Source organism: Mchenga conophoros, linkage group LG9 (assembly GCF_057382185.1).
Source record: "Mchenga conophoros isolate Kocher_MC1m ecotype Shallow Benthic linkage group LG9, M_conophoros_male_GT1.1, whole genome shotgun sequence".
In the NCBI taxonomy this organism is placed as follows: Eukaryota; Metazoa; Chordata; class Actinopteri; order Cichliformes; family Cichlidae; genus Mchenga; species Mchenga conophoros.
Genome location: NC_140534.1, coordinates 32,182,749 through 32,194,943, shown reverse-complemented (window position 1 = coordinate 32,194,943; position 12,195 = coordinate 32,182,749). Strand labels below are relative to the sequence as shown.

The 12,195-nt window shown below is 44.0% G+C and overlaps 1 protein-coding gene across 3 annotated transcripts in view; it reads right to left on the bottom strand.

Moving 5' to 3' along the window:
- The window catches only part of rps6ka3b (ribosomal protein S6 kinase A3b), a 66,377-nt gene that overhangs the window by 16,968 nt on the left and 37,214 nt on the right, over positions 1–12,195 (bottom strand). For all 3 annotated transcript variants that reach the window (XM_085287586.1, XM_085287588.1, XM_085287587.1), the window contains 2 exons: positions 1,480–1,596; positions 955–1,036 (listed from right to left, as the gene is read on the bottom strand). In XM_085287586.1, coding sequence (XP_085143712.1) covers positions 955–1,036; positions 1,480–1,596 — 199 coding nt within the window. The remainder of the gene's footprint in view (positions 1–954; positions 1,037–1,479; positions 1,597–12,195) is intronic.

Below are 12,195 nucleotides of genomic sequence, written 5' to 3'. Positions count from 1 at the left end.
TACTTTGAAGGCAAGAGTCGTCTGCAGCTCTCTGAAGGAGTTTTTCCTTCCCACTGTCACCAGGTGAGTTTTCTCTGTTATATTGTGTTTATCTTATAATACAAAGCACCTCGTGGAGACTGTTGTTGTGATTTGATGCTATATAAATAAACTTTAGCTGAATCTTCCATACAAAGTACAGACTGTGCCGATCTGCCAGCAACCAAAGCGAACTTTGCAACCAATCTCGGTCTCCAGGCGTAACCAGCCAGCTACAAGAACTGTTTTGATATCTAAGCATATTTGTTCCCTTCATTACATCTGTGCGGGAGTGAATTTACTCATCGCTCTAAAATGCAGTGAATGCAACCTGCCGGGCGACCTACTCATTTGTGTGTTTTTATTTTGATGGAGCCGCACTCCCCCGGAGGCGGAAGCGCCGACCGGAAGTAGCTCCGCTCTGAGTTTTCTCCACACCGGCGATTAATCAACACACCAGCTGCGGTGAATTATTACTGTCTGACGCCGATGTATTTAACGCTGTGACCAGGCTTCAGTCAGCGCTGGATCATTAGACAGTTTAGATGGTGTGTTGTTTCTAATCTCGGAAAGCTTCTCACTCTTTTTTGTCTTTCGCACCAGGAAGTGGAGAGGAAAACACGGGAGCTGAATCACGAGTGGGGAATGAATGCACGGAGTGTCGCCTGCCTTCACATCGCCAAACTGCACTTTCGGGAGCCGGGAGAATTCACCACGGGGCGCCGCGACTCCACACTGAACTGTTATTATTTTGCACTGTAAACAAATTCACTGTCTCTTTCTGATTTCAAGTCCGCTCCACCCACACTCCATGACAGTTTTATTGCCCTTTGGAGCATTTTGAGACAAAGTGGTGGGCGTGGCCATCTTTTATATACAAACACAGTCCGTGGTGTTGTTGCTGGTTTTAGTGTTTAATGGCTCTGCTGTTTCTACCTTTCAGTGTGGCTTTCTTCAACACCTTCATGGCGTACAGCTGACCAGCGTCCGGTCCTGTCATCTTCCTCACCAGAAACACCTACACACACACACACACACACACACACACACACACACACACACACACACACACACACAGAGAAATAATAATAAATCATCTTTACTGATTAAATGTAAGTGCTGGATGTCGTTATGCACACTGTGAGTGTCGTTTGTTTCTGTGTGAGGATGAGAGTTTGTTTGGGTTGTTCCCATTATCCAGGTCGCACTCATGAAGATTAACATAAACACACACACACACTCGCAGCCCAAGCAGGAGGCTAATTGCTCTTTCATAAAGACGATGATACTGAGTGCGAGAGTGAAGGGCCCTCAGCCTGCCATCACCATAGCAACTCACTCTCAAACACTGGCACGAGGGAAACGTTACAGGAGAATTGAGTGGAAGTAAAACTGACACTTTACCCCCCCGCCCCGCCCACACACACAATGATAAGTCCATGAAAACACACACATACGCACCTTTCCAAACGAGCCCTGTCCCAGGACTTTGCGCAGCTCGAACTGCCGAGGGTCGGCCTTTTCCGACCCTTCCTTCACGTGGTGAGTGATGCTGATCTCCTTAATCGGGACGTCATCCTGAAACACACACACGGATTGAAGTTCGGTATAATTACTAAGGTCTGAAGAGGTCAGAGGTCAGTAATTCTTGGCTGTAAGTTAAACAGCTCTAAAAATACTCCATTTCTACCAAATAGCAGCCAAAAAGCTGCAAAATGAAAACTGCAGTTCCTCTAGTGGCCACTTGAGGCTCCAAACCTGAGTCAGTCTCCATAGGCTCCCATGTTGAAATGTCCAAATTTACAGCAGAAATAAACATGTTTACAGTCGGATAGATTAACTGCTTTGGTCTCGATGAGTTTATTTATAACTCAACTATCTGGACACTGGCGTTGGAGCTGAGGCTATTTTGACTGCATCCCAGCAGGGGCAGCTTTAGGGGACGGTTGTCTGCTCTGCATCACCTCCAACTAATCGAGGTCAATAAGCCGGGCCTTTCAACTGTTTGGTGCCTTTTGGAGCACTTTTAAAGCATCATCTGACATATGATATGGATTACTGAGCTTTACAGGCCATCCGAGATGTTTATCTTCCAGTTTTGGTAAGTGAAGTTCTGCTATTTTAATAGCTTGTTCCGTAGCACGCTTCAGGTTATTGATGGATGTGCAGACCGACGTCCATAAACATTTCTGGCAGCGGAAAAAGTCCTAAAGTAAACATCCATTAATACACGGAGGTGACTTTGCATTTATCCTCTACTCAAAATTCAGCCATTACAGGAGGCAGGAGATCAATTTCTGCACCCACTTTAGCTTTAATAGACCATGATGCATTGCAGCCGCTGAGATACAGCACAGAGTGCAGCCTGAGTAAGTTTGTTTTTGTGTGAAAATCACGAAGAAGGCTTTAATTTTGTTTTAATTTTCACAATAAAAGCCTCAGACGTGTAAACAGTGTGACTGAATATAACAGCTTTTAATATTAAATAAATGCAAATCTTTTGTTCGTATATTTGTACTAAACAGATAAACTAAAACGCAGAATCCTCACTGCATTCACAGGAATCAGGAGGGTGAGTAGGAGCCAGGTGCTGCTAATCAAATGCATTGAATAACTGATCACCATCACTGCGAGCAGCTCTATGAAAGCAGGAGTTTGCAGGTGTGAAGCATTCAGATATACTTTGAGAAGCCACAGTTGCTGCCCATCTGGCTGCTAAGGGAAGCCTGCTAACAATCTGAAGTCCGTCACTCTACAGTGAGAAGAGCAAAACATTCAAAACACGCTGCCAATCTGGGAGCGGACGTCCCAGCAAATTCACCCCAAGGACAAGATCGTGCAATACTCGTCAGACTCTACAGATCTCAGTTAAGTGTTAGAGTTCATCCCAGCAGAAAGGCTCCCGTCTCTACAAAGAACATGGCAGCACAGCTGAGGTTTGCAAAGCTGCATCTGAAGAAATCAAAAGACTTGTGGAACAAAGTGGTTTGGACAGACGAGAACAAACACATCATAGCAGCTGTCAGCACAGCGGTGGAGGGCTGATGGTTTGGGCTTGTTCTGCAGACACTGAGTTGACCGTGAACTCCACTGAACTCTATTCTGGAGTCGAATGTGAGGCCACGTGTCTCACAGCTAAAGCTTGAGGAGAATGAGGACAGCAGCAAATCTACGGCAGCAGAGCCCAGTCAAAGTCCAGACCTCAGCCCGACTGAAACGCTGCGGTGGGACTTTAAGACAGCTGTGAGTAAACAAGTGTTCACAAACTTCACTGAACTGTGGGCCAAAATTCCTCCACAACAATGTGTGAGGTTGACAAAGTCACACAGAAAACGATTACTTCAAGTTGTTGCCACTAAAGGCGGTCCAACTGTGGGGTGTGCTCAGTTTTCACACACCGCTTCTGGATTTTAGCTCTATTTTTAATTAATCATTTAGATAACTTTACAAGCTGTTAACGACCAGATGATGTTTTTGTATTATGTCCTGATACATGAAACCCGAGATTTGAAAGAGGATGCACTTCCTCTTTCTCATGACTGCATATGCGAACCACTTGTGGTAATGTGCTCGGTCGCCTCCATAACAGCCTCTTTCAAACCCCGTCTGAGGCAATTTTCTACACTTTACTTACTTCTGATCAAACACTGATATCCTGAGAGCCCGCCGCCTGGCCTTGGTTCATTCAAACACATCCAGGAAACACCCCTGTGCAGCAGCACCAATCAGGCACTGACAGACCTCATGTCTCTGCTACACTGACACTATCAGTGGAACAAGTTCTGACTTGTTTTTTCTGAGTTTTATTTTGAAAGGATTTCTGGGAAAAGAAGGGTCGGGGATTAAAAACACAACAGCTCCCATCAGAGTTCCCTTTCGTCCCGGCTCCTTCACATCTCCCTGAATCACAGAACAGGTTGAGCAGGCTTCCTGAGCGTTCGTCATCCTCGCAGCAGGACATGACAACACACACACAGACACACAGAGTTGTCGTGGAGCCACCCCCGATACCTGCTTCCCGCTGTAGCTGGCTGACTAACGTTGCCTCACTGCATGTCTGTTTGTGCTCAGCGCCATCATCCATCCTTCAGCCTTCGTCTCCTCCTGAAGAGCCCGCCCTTCCTCGGGATACTCATGCAGTAAACCGGACAACAGGTAAACAATCCCGCCCCGCATTTCCAACCTCTTTCCACTTTCCCATCATCCTCCCTGCTCTGCTCTGTGCTCCATCCTCTTTATTTCCACCCACCTCCTCCTGCTCCTCATACCTGCAGCTCCCAGGTGGGTGACCTGCTCGCTGCGGGGTGTCCCAGTGCATTATGGATCCTGTAGTCCCGGCTGCGGATCAGGCTCTGCGGTGCTAACATTGCTCCCGAGCATCGACTGGAGCCGGCGCCGGCTTCTGCTCGTCCCTGACACTTCCTCCTCTGCCTCTCCCTCTCTGCGCCTACCTCTCTCTCCCTCTGAGAAATCCTCGCCTCGCTCCCTCCCTACTTTCCTCCCTCGTTCCCTCTGATTCTCTCGCCTTTTCTATCTTTATTTGAACCGTTCTCACCTCTCTTCCCCGGATCACACCTCTCCCTCTCTCCTCTCTGCCTCTTTCTCATCGGAAAGTCACACGCTGGAGTCGGGAGGGACGTGTAATAGACGTGGAAAAAGTAATCAGATGCTCTACTTGAGTAAAAGTACCATATAAGATGTATTACTGCCTTTCACTGAGGACTTTAGAGATCTCTTCAGTGCCTGAAATGTGTCCAAAACAAGTAATGAAACGTAACAAGTACTAAAGCTGTGAGCCTCAGCTTGGATATTTTTCTATGAATAAAATGCTTCTTTCAAACATATCAAAGGTTCAATCATTAAAGAGGACATGGGCCTGGACAGCAGCACATAAAGCTATGGAGTGACTCCTTAAATGATCCATAAAAACACAAGTTACTGCCTCATGTAAAGCCCGACTCTTTGCCAGGCATAATCTTTCAGTTTTCTCCCTGGACAGCGCTCGTACAGGCAGCAACCTTCACGCTCGCCGTCACCCGTGAGTCACTTAAACACCGCTTTTCATGGCTAATCCTCGTTAGTCAGAGGCTCTCGCCGTCTGTTTTTCAACACGTGGTTGTGTAAACAGTGAATCTTTTTGAGGACGACCAGCACGCTGCTTTCCAGCGCTGGTATTTAAACTCTCCCTGCACACAGAAACCACCGCTGCAGCGGCTGATGCGCTCGCATCCTCTGCCATCTTTATGATTTCTTCGGGCTCTTATTTAACAGGAAGCTGTGGTTCACTGTGCACTCACCTTTATTTACACTGACATTATTTTATTTGCATAACTTTATGGCTCAAACTTGGTATGAGGCATAAAAGCACAGCTGATTAGCACAGTTACATTTTATGGTCAAATACACACATTTGGATACGATCACCAGCCAAAGTGTTTTTTGTGTTTTTTCTTGAGCCTAAACAAGCAGCTGTGAGAGAAACAGGATGTGAATTACTCCAACCTGCCTGCTGATCCACTCATTACCTTTCAGCATCCCAACTTTCCTTTACTTCTATCACTGCTTCAAAGCTTAACCCTGCCTGACCGTGGCTTTAGCTCAGCTCACGTCTTCTTTCTTACTTCCATATTTCCAGTTTAATCACAATTAAACTTCCAGTTTCCTAAAAGTATAAGTAAGTATCTTTTTTTTATCATAACCATGTCTGTCATATGTGAGCATCATTACTTTCAACTTCAAAATATCCTTTGAAATAATTTATATATAACTTCTTTTTAATATTTTTATCAACGCAACAAAAATTGTTAGTTTTACTAAAATGTTGTTACATTAGCTGCCTCATTAACTGTTTTCCTTAAAGTGGGCTTTTATTTAGTCACACATAAAATATATTTTGGTTTATGAAATATAACTATATTAACTATATTTTAACTATACAAGGACCAGTCGTGCTTATATGAGGGTGATTATTCTGAAACAGGAAAAAAAGAGAAAAAGTTTAACAGCTAGTTCAGAGTCAAATATTATTCAGCTCTTCGCGCTAACTTCACAGCGCTCTATGTAAATGAGACCAAACATCCAGACTGAGGCTGAGAGCTGCAAACAGCTGATAAACGCACAAAAACAATTTGGACACTGCTGACTGACGAAAATAGACGGAGAAAAACTGACGGGTTTCGCATTGTTGACGTTTTGAATATATGTGTGTGTGTGTGTGTGTGTGTGTGTGTGTGTGTGTGTGTGTGTGTGTGTGTGTGTGAGTCAGAACGCAGATGGAGGATCAGAGCTGCAGCGACAGGATGCTCATGTAGCACCTCTTAATCACAGGATTAAAACTGCAAACCCTGCACCTGTGCACCAAGCACACACACACAGACACACAGATACACACACAAATATAAATAACACACAGGTATACGCACACCTGCATGCCCCCACACATGTTAAATGCTTCTTTTACCTGTTATTATCCTCATTATCTTATATTTACTTCTTATATATAAAAACACACTGATGGTTTTTCCAACTTCCCTCTGCTGTTACGGTTCATTTCTGCGCGTGCACACACACACACAAACACACACACACACACACACGAGCAGCTAAACACCAAAGAAACCCTGCTGATCAATGACTGAACTAATTACCGGTGATCTGATCTGCTCATGTTCAGCTCCACACTCTTATTCTTGGACTCTACTAGAGAGGCCTTGTGTGATTTATCTGATAATGAACTCATCCTCCGTCTGAAGCAAGCTCCTCCCTGTTTAACCCAACTTTCTTCTGATTGGCCCTTCACAATCCAGGTGCATGAACGACAGGTGGGTGGGGCTTCTGACCACCACAGACGTTAAACTGGCACAAAAACATGCATTAAAGAGTTTTTGTAACTATCCTCTGCAGAATTTAGCTAAAACTTCCACCACCAGGGGGCAGTGTTTTACCTGTCGCTGGTCTTTTTGTGGTTTTTCCAGCTTCCAGACAATGCTTTACCTTTTTTCCAGACCTTCATTCAAAATAAAAATGTTTAAAACTTTAACACTAAATAAAGGTTATGGTGACTCGCTGCAACCTCTTATGGAACAAATTGGTATTACACTAAAGTACGACTTCGCCTACTTCAGTTTCAGTTTCAGACTCGTTTTTTGTTTTGTTTTTTAACACTCACAGGATTATAGAGCTGGGCAATATTTGGATTGTATCCTCAATAATCACTTTTGGTTTCCCAGGTTATGAATGCATTTACTCTTCTGCATTTTGCTGTTACAGTGTAATAAATTAAGTGCATTTCCTTTTCCCTAAAAGTTCAAACTCATAGTGTTTAGGTCAAGCCAAGATTACGGTGGCCCCGAGAGGTCAAATGCACTGCAGCCTAAATAAACACGAGCAAATGCACACAAAACACACCAGACGTGATTAGGGAAGACAATAACATGACCCAACAGCTGTGGAAGCAACAGAAACCCAACTATTCAAAGGATTGTTTTTAGAAAAGAAGCAGAGGATTTGTTGGTACGGTGAGGGAGAAACAAAATGTAATGTCATTTGTGTTTTAATTGCACGATTCATGTGTTTTGCGAGCTTCTGTAATGTTTTCCTTGTTACTGGTGATTTCTTAGGTTGCAGTGTTTGACCTCTCAGGGCCACCGTACAAGAGGACTAAAAGAAACTCTTCAGTCTACAAAGTTCATCTAGAGGAGGAAACACTCAAAGTTGTCACAAAGTCCACCATCTATTGCCTGTCAGCTTAGCTTTTCTGTTGCTTACTTCATCGGCGCTGCGCCCTGCCCATCAGACTTCCTGTGGTGCAGGCATTAGCAGGGATTAGAGGATGGATTTTTATTGTAAAAAACACAAACAAGTGCCTCCCTCCCTACCATATGAACTTGTGTCCTTTTTTATTTCTAAGCTAATTTTTCTTTTAAATTCTATTTAAAGTTAAAGAAACACAAAGAATCCATCCCTGAGCATCAGTGTGGAGCTCTACCGTAACATCCTGAGCCATCCAAGGCAGAAGATTTAGAGGAAACGAGCTAAACTGGGCCATCTTGTATCAGCACAGACACGAGAGGGAACAGTTTGGCTCTCTGTCCTCCACCCTGGAGCACATCGTCGGGGCCGAGTGGGATTTCCAGTGGCTAGAAGTTAAATCAGGAAAGGTTTTTGAGTTTTTACAGCGTAACACTTTGTGTTAGAATATGTGAGTCTATATCAAGATTGCTTTAAATTGTTTACCAGCATTTTCAAGTTGCATTAAAGTGAAAACTGTTATTTGTCAAGACAATTTGTAGAAAAACTCAAATGTCAAAACTGACGGAGCAGAGAGGAGATCCTGACTTTCTGCCCTGACGAAATGCCACTCGGTGTAGCTCAGCTGTTTTCTCGGCCACAGGAGACCTTATAAAACCATTTTACATGCATGTGTTAATTGGCATTTTGGCATTTTTACCTTAAAGGTCAACACTCACAAGTACAACAAACCAAGTAAAACACTCTGCCGTTAACGTCAACAAATCAGAGTCTGTTGTCTCCTCTTGCCACTTTGTCCTTTCTTTATATTCATTAGGAAGCTTTTGAGTTAACGTCAGGTGTCCTTCCTGACCTCTGACCTCCTTCTGTGCTTGTTTCGGGCGTTGGGCTCTACAGCAAACACCACGTGACAAACCTGAACCTGACAACCGCAGCACGGTCTAAAGAAACGTTTTCTAAAATCTTAAAAAAATCATTTCAGGATTTAAAAGTTCTCTCATCCAGTCGTCCAGAAATATCCGCTGTGATGCGTTTACTGACACGCTTGAGTACCAAACCAAACAAACAGAAGCTCCTGTAAACAGGTTTGAGAAGCACAGCTGGCCACGACGCAGCGGAGCAGCCTCACATCATCTGTCTGCCGTCTGATCTAATTAAGAGGCCAGATTGAGTCGGTGTGATGCTGTTACACACTTCTGCAGCAGCAGACCTCGCCGGCGGACACATTACAGCCGCCAGATTAGATTAACATAAACTGAGCGCATGTTTCCAACCTCTGCTCCAACCGGGAAATCAACTCGAGCCGTACGTGCGACTGGCTTCAGGGAAACTTCCTCGTGCATTATGAATTAAAGTGTGCCACACTTGCTGATGCTGCAGATCACGGGGTCAGACATGACTGAGACGGTTTTTTGTAGCAAACAGAGCCTGCGATATTTTGCTGTATTGTTATATTTATGCAGCTTTAGGAAAACTAAGAAAAAGTACTGAAAATGTCTTGGCCAGATGTTCACTCTCCTCAATTTTCCCTTCACTGTGAAATTAAGCACTCTGTGTTTGTGCGTCAGTCTGCTCTTGACCTCTTGGCCACACCTCTTAATCTTTGAATTCAGCTGTTTTCAGTCCCGGTGCCGCCCGTGTATAAAGTCAAACACCTCAGCGCAGTCTGAGTTTGTGAACATTTGAATGAGCTGTTCTAACAAACTCACTGAATTCAACTGTAACTGGATGCCACTGTTGCAACAAGCTCGTTTGTGAAATATCTTCCTTCCTAAATATTGCACGATTAACTGTAAGATGTTGTTATTGCAAAGGCGAAGCACTTAGGAAGCACAACAACTGAGTAGTTTTTTGTCTTGATTATTAAGAATTTGTTACTATGTATTATATCTTACTTCACGTGGTAACAACCTTGATGCTTGACTAGCTTTGGACCAGGAAATCTGCTGATCCTGGCGCCTCTTTTATATTGTGTATAAGTAGTTTCATGGGATGCTTGATGCTTCAGTTTACAACCTAGCTTTCTCTTCTTCTATATGAAATATACTTTCTGTCTTCTGCACTGACTCCTTCACTTATTTACTTACTGAGGATTTTACCAAAGCCAAAAACTGCAGTTCCTCTACTGTCCACTTGAGGCAGTCTCCAAAAATAGATCCTAAATGTCCAACTTTACAGTAGAGACATCCTGCTAAAACAAACCCAGCTAATTTCATCCTTTCAGAACTGTGCTGGGTTAAACTCTTCCAAACATGTTTTTTACTTCAATATTTGATATAATACACGCTGCTGCGCAGTCAGTTGTAGCACCAGCTTGTTGAAGAAGTCTGTGCTCGTGTGGTGAGTGAATCGCTACGCTTTCAGGCCTAATTAACACGAACTGTTCCACGCTGTTGTCCAAAAAACATGACAAAAACAACCCCGCGGCATTTTATGTGCAGTCTTTGATGTTGCTCATAATTCATTAAGACTGAAACACATCAGTAAGCTAAAGTTTCGCTCTCAAAACTGAGTCGTTGTTCTTTTTGATTACATAACCTGGACACAAACATAACTCCATACCAACGTTCAGTCACGCATGAAACACAAATACATTCAATTGAGATACTGTCTAAAAATAGCATCATCGTCGACCTTTGCAGGGGCAGACACTGTTGAACAGAGGAAAGCTGAAACGTATTCATTAGATCGACGACACTCTGACATGTTGTTGTGGAACAAAGACCTTTGAAGCTGATGGTAGGACACGTCAGATTTTGAGAGGACGTAACCCGACTCCCCTGAAGCCTTAACAGCCCCCAACACAGACACACACACACACAGATACACAATGAATGAATTATTCTTGCCTACATATAAGTATATGTATAACAAATACACTTCAGTCTTGATTTTAAGGTCATCAAATTAACATTTTCTTCAGAATGAACAGTAAATCTGAACTGTGAAATATCACCACACCACCAGCTGATTTCACAAACACGCACACCCACGCCGAGCTGGGACTCAGTCCTTTTGCTACCTGAGCTCAGAAAAGCAGGAAAACTCAAAATAAACCTCAGTTTCCACCAATTTTAGAGCCAAATATCCTCTGAAATCAAAGCTGTCAGTGCTGTGAGGACCCCTTCAAATGTTCAAATGCATTGGATCAATATTACAGCTCCAGCTGCAGTATTTACTTCCTTGTCTTATTTATCACCTGCTGATGAGCACATTTTTACTGCCAGGAGGATGTAAGACGACTGTTTTATGCCTCGCATGCAGAGTAACTCACAGCCAGACTGGACAGCTTCGGTCCACAGCAGTCTAAAACCGTCCCTCCAGGTTTCTCCCAGCGGACACCGTTCTGGTTCGGTCTCAGGAGTTGTCGGAGCGACTTTAGCCGACTCCTCAGTGCTCTGATGAGGCCGCCGAGAGCGCTCACGCATGCCGGCTTGGCCTCGGTGGCGGCGGCGGCGCACTGTGTCATCACAAGCTGAACTGAACCGAGGAGCCGGGAGCTGCAGCAGCGATAACTTTGGACTCAGGCGGACAAACTAGTGTGTGTCTGTGAGTCAGTGTGAGGGGATACCCGGAGGAAGAGGAGGAAAAGGAGAGGAGGAGGAGAGATCCAAATCCAGAAGGGAACTGGGATCCCCCCTCCCGTCCCACTTCTCTCCAGTCCTCAACCAACACGCAGCTGTAACCTTCCACCCAGTGTTTCCACCAGGTGTCCTGGAGATCCCCACTCCCTCACATAACTCTCCAACCCACGACTAAATACCACAAGGAAGAAAACTCCCACATCTATTTTCTCACTCAGGCGTTCAGGGAAACATCCCACGTGCAGATTTCACTTAAAAATATCAATGAGTGCGATCTTTAAAGTGTCAGCTGAACATGCTGGAGTGTAAATATTTCATTTAAGACACAGATTCATTCATCTGCATGTTTATTCCTTCTCATGCTGACTCACACAGACCAGGAAGGTTGTTGCAAATACACAAGAAGAAGAAATCTATCAGAAAGGAATAATGTTCAGGGGTTTTCCCGCAAAGATACTTCTAATAAATAGACACACACCCAAAGGCCCATTGAGAGGCTGGAAACAGCCCGAAGCTGTTAATGTGCATACTGGTGATGTTATTGAAGTGAAACAATTCAGTTTAATTATTGCCAAACTATAATAGAAGTGCTTTTAACAGCTTTTTAAAGACTGTTTTAATAAGGTTGGGTTTGTGAACAAAGTGTGACACTGACAGGAGCAAAAACTGAAGTTCAAAATCCTAATCAGGGGCACGTTTAAGCCTGACAACACTGTGGAATCTTTTCTGTACAATTTCCAGGTTAAACAACATCATTCCTTGAAAAGTTGTGCAACAGTGTGCAACTGCCTTTTAGGTATGTTTCTTCCCAAAGGAGAGGCGTGGCAGAGCTGATTCCCTGTCA